This window comes from Mugil cephalus, chromosome 6 (genome assembly GCF_022458985.1).
Source record: "Mugil cephalus isolate CIBA_MC_2020 chromosome 6, CIBA_Mcephalus_1.1, whole genome shotgun sequence".
Lineage (NCBI taxonomy): Eukaryota > Metazoa > Chordata > Actinopteri > Mugiliformes > Mugilidae > Mugil > Mugil cephalus.
In genome coordinates, this window is record NC_061775.1 from 8,743,504 (window position 1) to 8,762,313 (window position 18,810).

The following is an 18,810-nucleotide window of genomic DNA, read 5'->3' on the forward strand; positions in this document are numbered from 1 at the left end:
CTGCAGTGTCTGTCTCTGGCAGTGTGAGGCTTTGGGTCCAGTGGGTTGAGGGGAGGGGCGTCTGTGGATCAGGCTTCAAGCACATTCTGCAGTTACTCAGTCAGTTTGGTATTTGTGGAGTTAGGAAGTCGGCTCAACACCTTGGGCCATTTTTCAAGTTTTTTCAGCTGTTCCTGAGGACTTTCTTTTTGATGTGGCTTGTCTGTCCGGGTACTGTGTGGCTACCACTGTTGTGGAGCGTCGTTGCTATGGAGTGGGAGAGGGTGGGTATTATCACTTGGGTGGTAACACCCACATGAATGCCAGAACCAAAACCAAGCTGAACACCGGAACGAGAGGATCAAAGTTATTCACTTTGTAAGTGGTTTTAATGTTGTGGCTGATTGTAAGCCAGTGACGAGGTGAAACACTGACTACTAGGCACGCTTTTTGTGTGATGCGTTTCAAGCCTCTTTCATGTCTCACACAGGTCATTCGCCTCCGAGTGGCATTTTCAACACAACAAATAAACAACTTAATCTTGTTTTCCTTAAGGCACTGTTGAGCATATTGGGAAATACGTATCTGGTTTTCCTGTCAAGGGTTAGATGAAAAGATCAATATCACTCTTATGTCTGAAGGGTACAGCCAGTTACCTTAGAGCGACATAAAAACCCACACCTCTAAAGCTGACGGATGAACATATTGTGTCGTTGTTTAAAAGTTGCACAAATGACATTATTCAGAGGTTTATATAACTATTTCCAGCTTTGTGGCATCCGGTCCTGTGGTAAGCTAAGCTAACCGACTTCTTTCTGCTTATGTGGAGTATTCACTATGACAAATTGTATTGATCAAACGCTCCACAAGAAAGCCAATACATGTATTTCCCAATAGGTCAAATGATTCAGTTAAGTCTAAATCTCATAAAAAGCAAAGAAAGAAAAAAGGATTAAGGTGATTTATAAAAAATGGTACTCAAAAACAAATTGCCTCCGTGCGACTCCGGAGAAAATGGGCTTGCAAAGCATCTAACGCATCCATCTGCAATAAACTGGAGAACCGCACAGTATTACTCAACTACTCTTTTAAAGTCGAGCCTTGCAGTCTGGCCTCAGGACTGCTGTAAGTGGCTGTAGATGGATGAATCACCGTGATGGCTTAGTAGATGATCACCCTGGTAGAAAATTAGAAGAAAATGTGTTTTATGTTGTGAATTAGATCACAGTCTTTTTGTGTCTAAAAAAGTGCTCACATGAAACACTGTGGGAGGTCTTCAGCTGAACTGATTACATTTCCAGAGACACTGGTATATTAATCAGAATAGCATCCCAGCAATCCTAGCGATCGGATTGAGAGGAGGGGTGTAGACCTTTGATAATCTGTTCAATGGGAAGACATTAAAGTCAACTAACCATAAAAACATACTATGATGGTACGAGAAACAGAAACATGATACGTACCAAGACAACAACCTGCTTCATGTCATGATGTGGGCAAAAAGACATGTAGCACCCACCCCCACAGCAATGACACTCTCAGAAGGCCATTCTCTGATGAGTCACAACTGTTTTAGTGGCACAAGGGAGACCTACACAGTGTTAGGAAGGTGATCATAATGTTATGGCTGATCAGTATATATATATACACACACCACTTTATGCATGTCAAAAAAGAAAGTCATATTGTGGTTAATGTTTTGGAGCAAGTGAACACACATTTCTCATCGGTTCACATTATCCAGCCACCATGTAAACATTTAAGTTGTCATCTCTCTGACATGAATTATTGGTGTTGAACGTCGTCCATGTAAACGAGGCCGCCGACAATCAACCCGTGGTGGGGAGACACAAGCGGACTCATTAATAAGAGTTAACGTGGAAGCTATAAAACGTTACACTCCAATGTCTTTTCATTTCAGAGCTGCTTCAGTCTGATATATCGTCACTGATGTGAAGCTCCACAGAGTAGAGATCAGCCCGGAGAAAAATGAGCCCGTTCGATCAGTGTCGGTTTCGTTGGGTCCGTCTGCTCCCGCTGTCGTGGCCTTGCCGGCTAAATGGCCCTGCTGGATCGTGTTCGCAGATAACTGCCTCGGTTAAGTCTGCCCATCAGAATCATTAATGTAGCTTTTCTCCCAGACTCCTGCAAATGACGCTGGTTTGCAGAGAGACTTAAGTTTTTATTTGTCACGTGTTAGTTTGTGATGTAGCACATGACGTCTAATGGTCAAGTGAGAGTAGTGGGTTTTGTCATGCCTGCCTGCGTGGATGCTCTTGTGTTTGTGTGTGTGTGTCCTCCAGCAGTGAAACATCTTTACTTTTTAATAAGTGCGTTCCGTGTCAGCTGTCAACGACCAGACAGCACATCTGATCCCTAACCCGAGGAGAGGGCCACCTCAGCCATTAGAGGTGTCACTCACCTTTACTTCACACCCATCGCTTCGCGTTCTTACTCGATCGCAGGCTTTAACACTGACAACTGGAGCTTTTTTTTTCGAAAGTTGCAGAATAAACTGAGTGCGAGCTGAGCTCTATCCCCATACACCCCTTCAGCGCGTAGCCATAACTCCTCTCTCCTTTTCCTCCACGTGGCTCGATATCACCGTAACTCTTCTCCCATCTCGTCACATCTCTCAGGCTCTAAGTCTCGGGCTTCTTTTTTTTCAGCACGTAACCAACTCCATCATTCTAATGTAATTGAACCAAGACTACGATCATCTATCAGTCATCTTGACTGCCTCTGTACTTGGTGCTGGATCTGTGGGTGTGTGCTCCGGGGTTAGAGGAGATTAAACACAAGGAGATGCAGCATGTGAATATGGTATTTGTTTACAGCTGTACCAGCTCAGTTATGGCTGCAAAGGAGAGTAATGGGAAATACAAAATACAGGAGAGAGTTTGTTTTGTGTAGTGCTGAGAGCGGAGCATTAATTTAAACTTAATACAGTAATCCTGTATTAAAGTATGTATGTTAAAAAATAAGTTTACATTCCAGCGAAAGGGCCTAAACCACCAATCCGCCACTCAACTTTTCTACTTCATCTGTGGCTCTCAACCTCCAGCAAAACTATTGCTACTGAAAACACCTTTATGAATCACAAACAGGCGAGCCGTGTATTTCTTTTAGCACAAAGAGAAGAAAAAAGCACACGTCACACAGTGTGCAAGGCATCGGGGTGGAGCGCGTGGGCTCGGTGCCACTGTGACGAAGGAACGTGAAAGCGCCTGCGAGTCAGTGGCACGTTGACAGGCTTTCCGTCTGACTTTGGTGCTCACCTCACTTGTCCTGCAGCGTTGTCGCGAAGAAAATATAGAGTATCATTAACTTAATATGTGCATTCGTCACATTTAGAAGGGGTGGTTCTGCCGGGAAGTTTAATGCTGTCGGATCTGCAGCGTCAGCACAGAATATTAATCCACTTCACTCTACTTCTGTGCACTTTAGCGGTGTTCACGTAACAGCGTCCCCCAAGTCCTTCGCGTGCACTTGCAAAAATACGGTATCTGGTCCAATTTCGGTCTTAACATTATGACCACCTTCCTTATATTGCATGAACTTTATTTATGCCCTCCTAATTGCCCCTCATGGATAACTAAGGTTTAACTGATTCTGATTCTTCTGGTCTCCTTTGGGCTTTCAAAACAGTTGTGACTCATCAGGGAATGGACATGGGCCTTCTGAGGGTGTCCTGTGGTGTCTGGCAGACAGGATGTTATGTTGTTTTTCATCATTTTTTTTTTTGCCTTGTTCCTAAACTTTTTTTGTGTGTGTGTACCTGTGTCAGGCTCCATGTAACAGCTGTCTAAGTAACATCCACATGAATGAATGGCAGGTCCAAAAGTTTTCCCAGCAGAACATTTCGTTGTCGCAAGATGGTCGGTGTTATTTATTTCTCTTGTAACTGGTTTTAATGTTGTGGCTGATCGGTGTATTTTCACTTCTACTTCGTTCTCGTTCTTGTTTTATTTTGGACAAAAATTTTCCCTGCGGGAATCAATGAAGTGATCTTGAATCTTGATGTACTTATATACAGACGAATGCTTTTAAAAACAGTCTGCCCCCCCCCCGAGAGGTTTCATGTGCGTGATATAGAACAAAATCTGATGAATGTAGTCTGAGCTTAAGAAATATGTCTGTTAGCATTACTGTACATACAAAGGTCAACCGCACTGTGCATGCCCCCAGCGGATCACTGTGCCTTCTCACTCGTGACAGACGTCTTCAGTAACAGACTTGTTCCCTTTGACTCACGTCCGGCCTGGTACCCGGTTACCAGGCCTCTGTGCCCAAACAGCCCTGGGCTTTGATGATGTTCAGGAGTTCTACTGTTGTGTGCACACGGCTCAGACTCCTGCTCACGGACCTTCTTCATGGCAGACATTTGGACCTACAGCAGGGAAATGTCGATAAGCCTTGACAACAGACCAGCAAGCATGAAAGCAGGACCTCACCTAAACGCAATGCAGCCTTCATTAATACATCTGTGTTCTCCCTACTGAGACACATCAAAACATCTGTCTATCGCTGCTTCTGATGGGAGCAGATGACGGTTCAGGGACAGGGAGGGCGTGGAGAGCTTTTCTCTCTGGAGAATAACCAGATGGGCAGGTGAGGAAGGAAAGATCTACATTAAAATGAGAGGAAGGGAGCAGAGGAGCAACAGAGCCGTTACCGAGTGTCAAATCAACAGCCTGTTACAAGGCTGACCCCTGCAGGAGTGGAGTGGAAATACTGTGCAGTTGACATCTGGTAAAGTGTGAGGTGCCAAAGATGTTTGTTAACAGAATGTGAATCTGTCCTTCTGAAGCAGACAAACCCTGCCACATGGGGAGCTCACTGATGAGGCATTCGTTAAACTCACAGGAGCACAAAACCACCGCTCCTCTCCTCTCCTCCGACCTTGGCCATGTGTTTGTCTCAGTGTCTGGTCCCGCTGTGACGTGTGTCCAACCTCTGGGTCCCGTCCAGGGACACCAGGCTCAGTTTCTGTCACCCTTGAACACTCGAGCTGCCGGCGTCATCTTCACTGTCAGCTTTGCATCTCAAGGCGCACGCAAACCTGCCAGACATCAAATCTCAACAGCCTTCAGATCCTCCAGGACAACATCTGACTCCACTGCAACGGATCCTGCAGACTAACGCAAATCTCTCTTTACTTCTCAAATGGAGCCTTGTCAGGTTCAACATGTTTATTTAAAATGTTTCTCATTTTACCCGCCTCTCCCGCTCTTAACTTCTTTATTTCTTTAATGTAATCATATGTCTCTGCTCAGTGGTCAGATTCACTTCACCCGCTCCATCCTACCCGCCCTCCTGCCTCGACACCCTGAAGCACACGCGGCCTCCTACACCATGCACCTATGATTAATTTACATCACAATTACAAATTAATATGATTCATTGCCCTGAGCCAGTGGCATCTATGTTAATTATGAAGTGTAAACAAAGCCAGACAGCAACGAATTTAACTCTAAAATTAGTTGCGGCAGATCTGAAATATGTATGCAACCAGATGTAGATGACAGCTAAAGTAGCTGGTAAGTAATATTTCATAACTGGTCGATTTCTGTTAGAGGAGTGAGGATCGCATGAACGTGGAACGGCCTGGCTCCCCCAATCTAAAGCTGTTGAGCCATCAGAGCCATTGGTCTGGCTGCATAATTGCATAACTTGTAAAGGCCTGCTCAATAATGCATGGTCAGACTAGACACGAGGAGCCTGACGGAAAACCTTACCTCAACCCTGCGCTTTGTCTGGCCAAAGGCCGGACACTCCAGAGACAGGACAGCAGTTGGAGGACAATGCGTGCTCCTATCAGCCTCGAAATGTGAATTGACGGTCACGTTGTGGAAGCTCACCTCAGATTTTGGGCACAGTTAATCATTTAAGGCAATGAGCAGGTTCAGGTTAGGTGAGGGAGAAGGGGAAGAGGAGGAGGAGGAGGAAGTAAAACCAAATTTCCACCATTACAACATAAGTCATCCTAAGGGAAATGGTGACTGGTGTTAAACAGTACAGAAATTCCACTTTGTTAAAATACTAAACACGAACACATCGAGGCGTGGGACCTAAAATAATATCATTCACCATTAGATACCTGCGACCTTATTAGAGCCAGTATTTGCGTAACTGCTGCTGATTTGACGGTCATATCAAATGTTCCCTCCTCTTACAGGAAGAAACCTACTCTAAACTTCCTAGTGCTCCACTGACCGCAACTTTCTTCTTCCTGCTTCTGGAAGTTAAACAGCAAAGCAAGAACATGACAGCTCTGCTTCGTAAACTGGCCGTGCCGAGGAGCTCATCGTGGCGGTGCTTGGCTGTAATTGGGCGGGAGACGCACAGCCGGACTCCCCGTCTTATCGCCCGGGACGGAGCGCGACTCCTGGCCGGGGGCGAGGGCCCTCTGGCCGGGTACAGTCGCGCACTCAGCCGCGGACAGCACACAGACGCAGCCGGTCCCGTAGAGGTGGATTTAAAGCGGTTAGAAGGAAAAGACGATGGTAGGGACACATTTTAGTCTCATTCAGCACTGTTTTGCAAACTCGGGTGCATTTGCCTTAAAAAGCCACTTCACAGCCATCCACGTGTAGCTGCACTGTAAATGTCAGCTGTGTGTGCTGATTTATTTGGAGGAACAGGCTGTATTCCCACAGGTGGTGGTATTTCTAGATATTTATTAAAATGGGATTGTGTTGAAGATTGTTTTTAAATTCTCTGGAGAAATCACGCAACATCAGGGTGGACAAAATTAGTCCCTGTACCGGGACATCTACCAGAATCTATTTATTTATTTACGTATTAACAATGACAATTTTGTTCCTTCACAGCTTTTCTTTGCTGACAAAGTTAAATATCATGCACGTCCTCCACTTCCATGGAACCTCAAACCGGCCCAATAAAACTCTAAAAATACTAATTATTAACATAGGGATGCACCGATCCGATATTTGTATCGGTATCGGTACCGATATCGAAGAAAATTCTAGATCGGGTATCGGTGACAATGAGCTGATCCATATCGGTAATGGATGTTTAATTCCCGTTTGCACTAAACTATATCAAAAGCTGATTGCTGTTTATTTTGAAAGTCTACTAACCAAGCTAGTGAAGCTATTGTTTTTTTTTTCTCAATTTCAGCACCTTTATTTATTATTTATTTTGTTTTACATTGGATTTTGAATCCCTAATTGCACTGACTGAACCAATGACACTTGTTATATTTTTATGGTTAAGATTGTTTTACTGGTGCACAATTATTAAATAAATAAGTAATTCAGTACATTTATATCTGTTTATTTGTTTTTTTTTTTTTTTTTTTTTTTAAAAATAGGAAATAAAGGTTTAAGTCAAGTCTGGTGTTGCCTTGCACAAAAGAATGATCCCAGTCTTTTTTACAATGAAACTCACCGTTTCATCCTCCGCGCTGTTTTTCTGTATCGGTATCGGATCCATATCGGCCGATACTAAACCTCGGATATCGGTATCGGTGGTGAAAAAGGCGGATCGGTGCATCCCTACATTAACATTATTGTTATTATTCGTTAACATGCCCCAATTTATTTATGTGTTTTTAATAATTGTGAAATATGTCTTAATCTCCAAATATATAGCCAATATATAATATAGCCACAAATACATTTTAAATTAACAAATGATGATTTTATTAATATTTTTACATTTTTGCTTTAAATGATTTAAACAAATATGTTCTTATTCTTAGTCAACTAATCATTTTAATTTTTGATAAATAGTGATGACTAAGTTTATTATTATTCATTTCTGTTCTCTCTCCTGTTGCTTTCTCTTTCTTAGGGATAGTCGAGGTGCTGATGTGCCGCCACAAGGCGAAAAACGCGCTTGGCAACGTGTTTGTCTCTCAGGTGAGCAAACCTCTATGCACTCACACACTCACACACACTTAGACGTACTCGCTGCATGCTGTCCTGTTTGTGTGTGTGCAGATGAGGGAGCTGGTGTCCACTCTGTCCAGAGACTCCACAGTGCGCGTGGTCGTCTTCAGGAGTTTAGTGCCGCGCGTTTTCTGTGCAGGTGAGCGCTGTCTCCCTCTAAGTTGTGCAGTAACTGGAGGCTGTGTGTTGTAATGATGGTTGTTACGATGTGCATTTGCAGGTGCTGACCTGAAGGAGAGAGCTCTGATGAACGACACAGAGTCTGATCTGTTTGTTCATGGCCTGCGCTCCCTCATGACACAGATATGTAAGAAACAGAGTTAGCCAATGCTTGACTGACGGATCGGTCACCTTTGTTGTGAACAGTTGTGAACTGTCCTATCTTTGTTTTCATCGCCTTTGCAGCGGCGCTGCCAACGCCGACCATCGCAGCGATGGACGGCGTCGCCCTGGGAGGTGGACTGGAGCTAGCGTTGGCCTGTGACCTCCGCACTGCTGGTGAGTATCTTCTGAACCTTCACCTCCCTGAATGGACGGTCCTGCATCTTTTCTGAATGGATGGTCCTGCACCTTCCACCTGGTGGAAGAATCTGTGATTCTTCCACCAGGTGATGTTAATGGGTGTGGAGAGGGGATGTCATGTTCTCTTCACAGCTGTCAACAAGCCAGTCATATCAGATCAGCAGTCGAAGCGAAACACGGTGGTTTGGGACAGTAGCTTCCACCTTTGGCCATTTCTACGGACTGACAACTCCCTCAACGCATCAGTGTAGATTAGCGCGGTTGTTCTCAACCTGGGTGTCAGGAGTCCCCAAGAGGCCGTAGGAAGCACTCCGAGAGGTCACGGGTTGAGGAACAAGCTGGGAAAGAAGAAGAAAACACTTTAGATACACAAAATGTTATTGCCTTTTTTTTTTCTCAGATGAAATGATCTGAGAAGGGTTTACCAGTCTGGTTGAACACCTTAAAGATATTATGTGTTAGCATGCGATTGACTGGAAACAATCTATATATTACTCACTAATGAAAGAGATACTGATTAAAATCTCTGAAATTACAAAGACACACGTATAACACGGTTCACAAAACGCGTTTTTATTTGAAAAAATGGTGCAGCCATCAAATACTTTAGACATCGTAACATTGTAATTCACTGTAATCATCACATTACTTACGTTCCCTGAAGATAGTTGGAACAGTGTAATACAGAATACAATGTTTTTACTGCTGTCGGTGTCGAATAAGAGAATTCTTAAAATTACTGGCGAGAAAATTAAAAGGATTTTTTTTTTTTAAACAAAACTGTTTTAGAAATACACAAGCTAAAAGACTCACAAAGGTGCTTTGTTCTTCCTGACAATGCGATATTCAGAAGCCTTAATAATCTGTTGATGAGCTCGGGGACTGACGATGGTCCGTGAGGCCAGACCCATCTGGCCAGCTGTTCACGCAGATGAATCTACATGTTATTTTTTTGCATTAGACGCGGTGGCTCGGTGATTGGCCGAGCGCGGGCGAGCGAGGCGAGCAGGTGTTTGCGCGTGTCGCTCTGACAGAGGCATCAGTCAGACTTTACGCCGCCCTCCCCGGCTTAATGGCACTCGACGTGGTGGACCTTCATCTGTCCTCTGCTTGTGTGTGTGTGTGTGTGTGTGTTTCAGCGTATTCGGCGCAGATGGGCCTGATTGAGACGACGCGGGGGCTGCTCCCGGGAGCGGGTAAGACGGACAGAGGTCACAGAAAAAACGACCCCGCACTGAACTGAGGGTCTATGTAGAGAGGGAAGACAGCTGTGTGAGAAGTTGACCTTGAAGTGGTTTGTCCTGCAGGGGGCAGTCAGCGTCTGCCAAGGATGGTCGGCATGACTCTGGCCAAGGAGCTCATCTTCACAGGTGGAATTATTGACACGTTGACATGTTGCCGCATGGGGGCTCACTGGGTGCTGCGTATCACTCCGTGTCTCTGTGTGTTATCAGGTCGGCGCGTGGGAGGGCAGACGGCTCTGGAGATGGGTATCGTGAACAGAGCGGTAGAACAGAACCAGACCGGAGACGCTGCCTACAGAGAGGCGCTCAGTCTGGCCAGAGAGATACTGCCCCAGGTTGGAGCACAAACGCCCCGTTTTTATTTTTTCTTTCTCATTCTGCTACAGCTCAGATGCTCATGCATATCTCCTCCTCCTCCTCCTCTTCCTCCTTCAGGCAGGGATCTGCTCTTTTACCTCCTCCCTTGCCCCCCCCCCCACACTCCCAATCTCCCACCACTCTTCCCTCTCTCCAGGCCTGTGTCGTTCCATATATTTTTCACTCCAGTTCAGATGCCCTCAGTCAGCAGGGCCAGAGTGGCAGCCAAGTGGAGAAATGGACCACAAATAGCACCACACACACACACATACACACACATTTCTAAGACAAGGGAAGTAATCCCTGCACTAGACTGTTTGAATGTCCTACAGCCATATTGGTGCATGAATTAAATTGATTTGATAATCAATTTGATAAAGCTGGGAAATACTAAAGAAACTGAAAAAAACCCCATGCTATTAAGGCCACAGTGTCCTCACTTTTACTCTTCCATTTTTCTTAGTGTGTTCTGTCTCCAGGCTGAGATATCTTCATTACATCACTACAGCGCGTTTCTTCAGTTTTCTGCGGAGAACATTTCACACATTTCACCTTTTTTTTTTTTTTTTTGCGTCTTTAACAGTCAGTGTGTTTCGGTGCATATTGATAGTATTAATAATATGGCGCATCATTTGTGTTGCCCAGGCTCCTATTGCCGTGCGGATGGCAAAAGAGGCGATGAACAGAGGCTCAGAGGTACGTCGTGACTGACGGCCCCTCATGGATTTTTAAAATGACTCTCTGTGGTGGTTTGGTGGTGACTGTGATCCCGTCTCTTCCAGGTTGACATTGGTTCAGCGATGGCAATAGAGAGGATGTGCTACGCCAGGGTGAGTGGTGTTTGCCACTTTTCTTTTTTTTATTTTGACTCAAATTGGGAACACCGGAGTCGCTCTCTGACGCCCGCTGTCGTCATACCATCTCCTGCCACATCCTGCTCTGTCTTTTTTTTAGGTCATCCCCACACGGGACCGGCAGGAGGGCATGGCAGCCTTCATAGAGAAGAGAGCTCCTCGGTACACTGGGGAATAAACTCTGCGAGATACTGGATCTCTGTCACACCGGCTTGGCCCTCTCATTTTCACGGCCATCTGTAACGTCACACCAGGCAGGTGATTTGTCTGTGTGTGTGTGTCCTGGTTGCTGTCAGTGTACCAGTTTGTGTTAGGATCAGAGCACTCGATTCTTTTTATTCGATGTAACACGTAATGTGGCAAAAGTTTTGATATGAACTGTTTTTACTTGAATACATTCCATAATTTATATGTGATCGATCCGAATAAAGAAGCGAGACGGGGATCAATCTCTAGTTTATGGCAATGTACATTCTTTATTTTCAAACTTGAGAACGTGACGCTGAGCAGCAAAGTGGCACAGTCATAGCAAACATACAGTATCTTGACATTTTGGATCTTAAATTTCAGTTCTTGTGGAACAAAATAAAAATAATCAAACTGGCCTTTGTCGGGGAGGGGGAGGGGTGGGGGGTTGATGGCCTGGGCCTCGATTAAACAAGCAAGAAGTTCATGGGAGTGACGGAGAAGAACGAGCTCTCTCGTCTACGGCTCCGTGCATTGTTAGCGAGCTCGCACGGCAGCAGACTTGCGGAAACACAAAAAGGCCGTTATTCACCGAGCAGATGAGGTGCGTGATTTGCCGAGAGCCGTCTCAAGTTCAGTATTTATTCACGTCCGCAAAGCGTCCGGTCTTCTGATAACTCCAGCTGATTTCCAACGTCCGCCTCGACCCAAAACGTTGTAACAGAGGGTGCTTGCATAGAAAACGGAGACGGGCGCCTTAATGGGAGCCGAACGTGGAGAACGTGGCGTTCCTTAAGGCGGCTTCTCTGGACTACGGTCCTGTACAGAAGTACAAGTGGATGCCAATGTCGCATACCTTTAAAGATGTTAAAACACCTCTGCTGTCTCCGTGCAAACAGGATCCTTCTCATCATGCCCCTCATTTGTTCTTTATCAGAATTTTTAAACTGACCAAAAAAGAAAAAAAGCAGGAACATACAATAAAATCATTTACATGCAATCAGTTCAACCTGTCACGGACAACGCGTCTCTCATTCTCTTATCATTTATGTACAAGTTAGACGCACTTCATAAGACTCCGCTACTTGTACAGACGTACATACGAACATGCTCACACCGAGGTGCCGCCTTTGTCTTTAAGACACGCATTATAAAGCATAACCACCATACCAATATATACACATTCGACACAAATGTACACCCATCGTGACCACATCATTATTGTCACATAACCAGACACGTAAATTCCACGCCTGCTTCCTTGTGCCACTGATCCGAGCGCCTGACGTCTTCAGAGGAAAACGCAGTGAGATGGAACTCGTCCGTCGTTTAGGTTTTTGTTCGGACGTTTAAATCCGCCGAGCACACCCCTGGCAGACGTCAGGTCACATCAAACCGAGGGCATTAGTTGATAGGAGACCAGATGAAGAAGGGACCAACAGTAGTATTGCCGACTTGGGCCGTGGGTTTTTAGTGAGCAGAGCGCTGCTATAAACAAACAAGCAGGCATTCCTTAAATGAACAGCGCAAGCTTTCACACAGTCTCCAGCATGCTCGAGCTCAGGGCAGCATCATGCGTATATTTACGAAGCTAATCAACGAATTCAGACAACCGGAGCATTCTGCAACATAAGAGAGCCGCATGGGTGGGGAGTGGGGGGGTGTTGTCAATCCCAGACTGAGGGCTGCACGCGCGAGCCGACGTGTTTTCGGAACTAAAATCCTCCTGATGCCACGGTCTTACTAATAGGAGCGAGCGCAAACACAAGCTTCATGTTGAGCGGCAGCTTATCCATAATTTAACTTTTGTATATTCACAGGATTACCACGCAGAAACACTTCTGTTCGGAGACAAACACATAGAAAATAAATAATGTTAGGGTGTGCAAAGAATTGCATTGTCTCTGTCCTTGACTTAGTTTACTCTCTAGGGAATTCTTGTGCGTTTGTGCACGAAATATGCAGTTACACAAGCGTGCACGCACACACGCACACACACACACACACACACACTCCTCCCCGTCAGTTAAATGTCCTCTTCTCGATCGGGGAGCCTCACTTTCTGAAAGAGAAAATTTGAAAGGATTACACATCCCCGTCCGCCGTGAGGCCGAGCGATCAGGTGACCGTCCGTGTGTGTCTTCACCTCTGAGGTTACTGCGGCGGCGGCGGCGGCGGCGGCGGCCGGCGACTCGTGTGCACTTGTGCCGGCTGCCCCGTGCGGGCTCTGTGGCGCTGCAGGCTCTCCAGGATGCTCTCGGCCAGCAGCTTGACGTCCCGGTGGGTCTGTGGGTGAGTGTGAACGTGCTCCAGCTGCTGGAGGCCGCCCTCCTCCAGCAACATGCTGCAGTAGCGAGAAGCTGCAGACACGGGGGAGGCGAATATCAAAGGAGTGTCAAGGAACTGCTCGTGCAGGTGAGCGAAATGGGCAAACTGTTCAAGCCGGAATCACGTCAGGGTTTTATGTCTTCATGCATGTAGGTCTCACCGTTCTTGCTGCAGACGTGTTGCATGGCCCAGGCAGCCCACAGCTGCACACCAGGTGTGTGAAAGCACTCCAACAGTGGAAAGAACGGGTTAAAGGACCTGAAGAAAAGAAAAAGAGACAATGTCAAATACTCTAGTCTTAAAAAACAATCAGTTTACACTTACAAAGTCTTATAATAATAATAATAGAGGTTTCCTCTCACCTGTAGGCCACCATTTCACACTCAGGTGGGGGCCACTTCATGATGACACCATGCTGTGGATTCATAAATGTATTACTCTCACGCCAGCTTTAATAATTGTGGATTTGACGCTGCGAGTGCTTTAACTCGTTCCTACCAGCTGCTCGAGCAGTGAGGAGCGCAGACTGGCGCTGAGCGTCCAGGCCTCCTCTCCTCTCGACGTCAGGTGCGCCAGGATGCCGGCGGCGAAGTAGCTCACCTCCACCTCCGGGCTGTGCAGCAGAGTGCTGATGTGGTCCAGGAAGCCCTGCACCATCAGCTCCCCGTGCAGCTCCCCAACCTCCGCTATGTTGTTCTGCAACAACGGGAACAGGAGGCGAAGAGCGATTAGTGATTTCTTGATCTTGTTCATTTATTCAAATTGCAGCTCTTCTAAAGGGCGGCAAACTCACCAGAAGACCAAGAACCTTCTGCTGGATGGAGGATTCGTTGGGGAATGACTGCAGAGAGGGAGGGGTGAGGGAAGAGGAGGTGGGTGGAAACAAAACAACGATGAGTCAGGGCCGACCCCCACAGGCTGATGCACTTAAACTGAGTAATGCACGATTATCTCTTTTTTAAATCTGCGCTGCTCTTCTGTAGTGTGCACGGTTTATTTACACGCTGGTGCTTCTGTGTACCTCTAGTACTTTAATGAACAGGTCCAGCCCCTGGTTCTCGATGAAATGGCGGCAGGTTGTCGGCGACTCGTCGGTGAGGTTCCAGAGCGCGCTCAGTGTAAATTTGAGGGTGGCGTCCACCACGCCCAGAGTGGCCTTCTGACGCACAATGTGGAGCAGTTGCTGCGAGGCAGAGAAAGCGTATTTGCAGTGGAACTGATTTGGTCAAATTGGTAAAGCCAGAGAATCGTGCCGAAGAGGAAAAACATACCTTCACTATGAACAACTCTGCTCCCAGCTGGGCTGTCTGCTCTGTGGACAGCTGCAAAAAGCAAATATCACAGTGTTGAAGAAAAACCCAACAGATACACTTACAGCTGACGTGACGCTAATACAAAGTGTAATATACCTTAGCGGCCAATATGGAAATGATAGCCACAGCCATCCGCTGCATGTTCTGGTCTTCGTGGTTGCAGAGCCACTGCATCACGAGTTTGGCAGCTTCAAACCTTACAAACAGGAAAATGAAGCAAAGCGTTTGTACTGTGAATTAAGCCCTTGACAGAGAGGGGGTTACGTCATCGACTTGGTTGCTGAACATTTAGGGTTCATGCTTTTCTTCCTTTAGGACTCATTTACTTTTTCAGTTTTTACATTTCTCACCTGTTGAACGGGACTTCTTGCAAAATGCGATCACTGCACAGGGACAGCAGGCAGTTTTTCTGCAGCTACACAAAGATAAAAACAAAACAAAAAACAGTGATGAATACTCGAAAGACACCCAACAAAAGTGTCCACACATAACCTTTTAAAATACTAATCGCCTTTTATTAGTTTCTAGTAGCTATTCTGTCTCACTTTGGGTTTGTCAGTATCATATAAACACTCTTCTTCTTGTATCCAATTTGTTGGATGCCACGTATCTTGCTTCAACTAATTCTATGGAAATACAGTGTCCTGTATTGTAACTGTGCGTAAATCACGGCTGTACGTACTGGAATTGGTCCAGATCTGATCGAATCCCTCTATCTGGTTCCAGCACAAGCTGAAAATATTTTTTTTTTGTGGATGAGGGAAGTTCCCCAAATTGCGAGAGAGACTGCATTCTCTTTCGAATGTTGTCGTAGTTGACGGGAACTTGTTACAGGTCACGCAACCCACAAGTTCCCTGTGTTGGTCAACTTTGTGACGAGGTTGCGAAACGGAATCACTGTCCCTACGAGGTGTTTATTGTTATTTGTTATTGCCGTCAGTGAATGGGGCAGCTGAGGCGTGAGGCTACCTGTTGGTGGTTGGGGAAAGTCCTCATGGCCTCTAGTAGAAGCTGAGTGACTGTGCTCAACAGTCGGACCGGCATCCCTGCCGCCAGGTCCTGCTTTGTCAGGTTGAACACGCAGGCGCTGGCTGCCAGCTGGACATTCAGAGTCGCTGGGTGATTCTTCATCCCCAAAACTACCAGCTGGAAAAAAAAAACAACAAGATAACAGGAGTAATATTATGTTAGGTGATGAGGAGTTACAGTGAATGTACAGGGCATGGACATAACACCATGTGAGTTTACCTTGAGGATGTCTGGCCTTGGTTTCTCCATCACATGGGTCAGGCTGAAAAGATGAAACAGAGCTTCTCTGACAAAACCTTCCCGCTCACTGTAGCGCCGCAGCGCCTCACAGATCTGGGTCTCGTTGGCTTCTCCCGTTACCTGTTTGCACACAGGAGATGGTTCAGCAAACCAAATTTCCACGCGCTTTAATGAGCAGCGCATGCATCTATTGTGTACCTACTTTTAGATTTCCTTCTCCCGAGAGGAAGTCAGAAAACCCAGCGTCTGTGGCCAGGAGTCCCACGAAGGTCATCCCTGGTCTCTCCTCAACAAACGCCTTGACGGCCGCGTCTGTCACCTGTGACATTTACAGTTACAGGATGAAACTTAAGTCTTTAGCATGCACACCTTATTTGCAGTTTCTGAGAAACTTATACAAACGTGAAAATAATTTAAAAAAAAAAAAACAAAAAAACACCTGTTTCCTCCCTGACACATCTAGGGAAACGAGAGCGGGCAGGATCCTCGGCTGACCAAGCAGTTGACGAGCCACGTCAGAGGTAAACTGCTTATCATCGCTAATGTCCAGGTGCTGCATAGACAGGGTTTCACACACAGGTACACACACCGAAACAATTGAAACAGGTAAGCTTGCGTAATCACAGAAAAGGTACTCGGAGTGTAATAAACAAACAGAGGGTTGTTTAAGAGTGTACACCCTACCTGCAGTACACTCAACTGGCCTATGACTACCAGCAGCTGCGCAGTGCTCATCTCCAGCCTCTTCAGCTGGTGCAGCGTTAGTGAGCGCAGCCGCTCCTTCAGACCCAGCAGGGGGTTCAGGTTTGTGACTGAAGTGTTGGAGAGATCGAGGCTCTCGAGCCGAGGCAGCGAACACACGTCGACTAACCCGGCGTCATAGAAGTCCACGTTGGCTAGAGAGAGGGAGCGCAGGCCCTGGAGGGAGCTGAAGCGATACCATATCGGTTCTTCCAGGGAGGACATGGTGAGACCTGTCAACACAAGGCGCTGGAGAGACTCCTGCAGGATGATTATGTCCAAAAAAAAAAAAAAAAAAGTTTAACAGGTTTTAACAAACTGAATATTTAAAGAAAAAATAGTAGTTAAGTCACACAACATGCTTTCCCTTTACCTGACAGTATTTGTTGGTGGCAAGCCCCTGCAGAATGTCAGGAATGGTTAGGTCAGCGTTGACCCTGGCAGCATCCAGCTCCAGCAGCCTGTGAGGGCATAGGGCTTTCTGAAAAGCCTCTGCAGAGATGCGGGCTGTGCGGATGCAGGCTCGTCTCAGCCGCAAGTATTCACAGTTCCGAAACACGCCGACTGTGCTGTCGTTCAGCAGACCTGTACATGAATTCACTTGTGTCAGATTCGCCTTTGGTATCGGAGCACAGGAGCGAGCAATACAAATACAGACTTTGTTTTCAAGGACTTGATTTAAGTGACATCACATTTAGTGGCTCAAAGATTTATCACAAACATGTTGGCAGTAAATGAGAGGTAAGAATGTCTGTTTGTTTTCATCTGAATTATAATGACGGATGGAACAACTTCAGCTTTCCACTGCACCTGGGCTTGACATCAGTTAGGCAGGGAACACACTAAACAAGTTTCACAGTCTTTACAGATTTTGAAAATACTAGGAGTACAGGTTAACAGTCTGGCTTCAGCAGATTTTTATATGATGACTGAAAGTCTGGGGACCACACACTTAGCAACAGAGCCTGGTGAGGGATCACAGACTACAGGATTTGTCAGATCAACTGAACGCATCAACCTCTTGCGAGGGCGACAGCCGTGGTATGCACTGGTCCAGGTTTGTTGTCTCCCGCTCCTGCTGTTCACCACTGTTGTTTTGATATTCCCGCCACTTTCCAACTTGCATCACTTGGGACGGTAATCGGTTCACACTACCCGACTGGGTCCAAATTCGGCTCAAATAAATCCAACATGTGACTGACTGCAACCGGGGCCAGGTCTGTTCCCCTCACACTCTTAACAGATTTTTGTGGCAGCTAAAACCCAGACTACTGTAGACAGGTGCAGACTTTGCCCAAGTGGGGACTGTGGGTAAAATCCGGGAAAGAAATCTTGTAGTGTGTCTTCAGCTTTAATGAGGGTCTACAGAGTTGAGATTTACCTTCAGTGGCCATCTTGGCCAACAGCTGGTCCGCTAGCTCCTGTGGGAAGAGCACAGCCTCCCTGAAGCACAAGGAGCCATCCGGGCGCTTCACGCAGAAACACTCCAGGTTTTGGCTCACGTAGGTGAGGCACAAGTCTGTAAGAGCCGCTGGAGAGGCATCATCCTAAAAAAAAAAAAAAAAAAAAAAAAAAAAAAAAAAAAATAGAATGTTAACGGATGCTAAATGTATTTATTTATTTCAAATCAAAACGTAAACACACAAAAAATATCACCTGCGGCCAAACCTGAACTTACCGTGTTTAGAAGACTACAGGCCATGGCCATGGTATAAAATGTAGCTTATACAACCGAGACTGGTTTCTCTTTCGCCACAAAGGGCTGTAGTTTCGCTAGCACGCAGAGGAGCGGCTCCGTCCGTTTGATGTGGCGGTGTTCACCTGCCCGAGATCTCGAAGTGATGGTGATCAGTCCGGGGGTAACCAGCAGGGGAGGGTCGTTAGCGGAGGACCAGCTAGCTGTAGCTCACTTGTTGTTGCCTCCGCAGTGGACAATCACTCTCAGCACAAACATGTCGAAAGCCGTCGGCCGTCGCAAAATTCATGTCGACAAATCGCTTCGGCGACGGAAAGGCATAAATGAGGAGCTGGGCGTGAGCGCAGGTAAGACGGAGAGCAGGCAGGTCTATTTTTGACCAGACAGAAAAACAAAGGTCACTGA

At 46.3% G+C, this 18,810-nt stretch overlaps 2 protein-coding genes across 2 annotated transcripts; one reads left to right on the forward strand and one right to left on the reverse strand.

Moving 5' to 3' along the window:
* Nucleotides 1-6,106: 6,106 nt before the first annotated feature.
* On the forward strand, nucleotides 6,107-11,327 carry echdc2 (enoyl CoA hydratase domain containing 2). The gene is made up of 11 exons (XM_047587039.1): nucleotides 6,107-6,485; nucleotides 7,798-7,865; nucleotides 7,947-8,034; nucleotides 8,116-8,202; nucleotides 8,301-8,393; nucleotides 9,557-9,613; nucleotides 9,725-9,787; nucleotides 9,872-9,996; nucleotides 10,664-10,714; nucleotides 10,801-10,848; nucleotides 10,973-11,327. Exons 1-11 carry the CDS (start codon nucleotides 6,245-6,247, stop codon nucleotides 11,048-11,050), a joined length of 999 nt encoding a protein of 332 aa, XP_047442995.1. The 5' UTR covers nucleotides 6,107-6,244; the 3' UTR covers nucleotides 11,051-11,327.
* On the reverse strand, nucleotides 11,324-18,802 carry zyg11 (zyg-11 family member, cell cycle regulator). The gene is made up of 18 exons (XM_047587038.1): nucleotides 18,388-18,802; nucleotides 18,091-18,256; nucleotides 17,083-17,294; nucleotides 16,653-16,970; nucleotides 16,408-16,521; nucleotides 16,171-16,287; nucleotides 15,948-16,088; nucleotides 15,669-15,845; nucleotides 15,050-15,114; nucleotides 14,796-14,895; nucleotides 14,658-14,708; nucleotides 14,408-14,569; nucleotides 14,180-14,227; nucleotides 13,885-14,082; nucleotides 13,749-13,801; nucleotides 13,547-13,644; nucleotides 13,205-13,418; nucleotides 11,324-13,120 (listed from the first exon to the last, which is right to left on the reverse strand). The coding sequence occupies exons 1-17, from the start codon at nucleotides 18,415-18,417 to the stop codon at nucleotides 13,213-13,215; spliced, it is 2,256 nt and encodes a 751-aa protein (XP_047442994.1). The 5' UTR covers nucleotides 18,418-18,802; the 3' UTR covers nucleotides 11,324-13,120; nucleotides 13,205-13,212.
* Between the last annotated feature and the right edge of the window lie 8 nt (nucleotides 18,803-18,810).

Bases quoted from the DNA above. Each gene is read 5' to 3' on its own strand.
- echdc2 (XM_047587039.1), top strand. From the start codon at position 6,245: ATGACAGCTCTGCTTCGTAAACTGGCCGTGCCGAGGAGCTCATCGTGG. The intron at 7,866-7,946 runs GTGAGCAAACCT...GTGTGTGTGCAG, and splicing joins GCAACGTGTTTGTCTCTCAG to ATGAGGGAGCTGGTGTCCAC. The intron at 8,203-8,300 runs GTAAGAAACAGA...TCGCCTTTGCAG, and splicing joins CTCCCTCATGACACAGATAT to CGGCGCTGCCAACGCCGACC.
- zyg11 (XM_047587038.1), bottom strand. From the start codon at position 18,417: ATGGCCATGGCCTGTAGTCTTCTAAACACG. The intron at 16,288-16,407 runs GTGTTTTTTTGT...TAAATGTCACAG, and splicing joins ATGTGTCAGGGAGGAAACAG to GTGACAGACGCGGCCGTCAA. The intron at 13,419-13,546 runs GTGAGACCTACA...CCGTGTCTGCAG, and splicing joins ACACGTCTGCAGCAAGAACG to CTTCTCGCTACTGCAGCATG.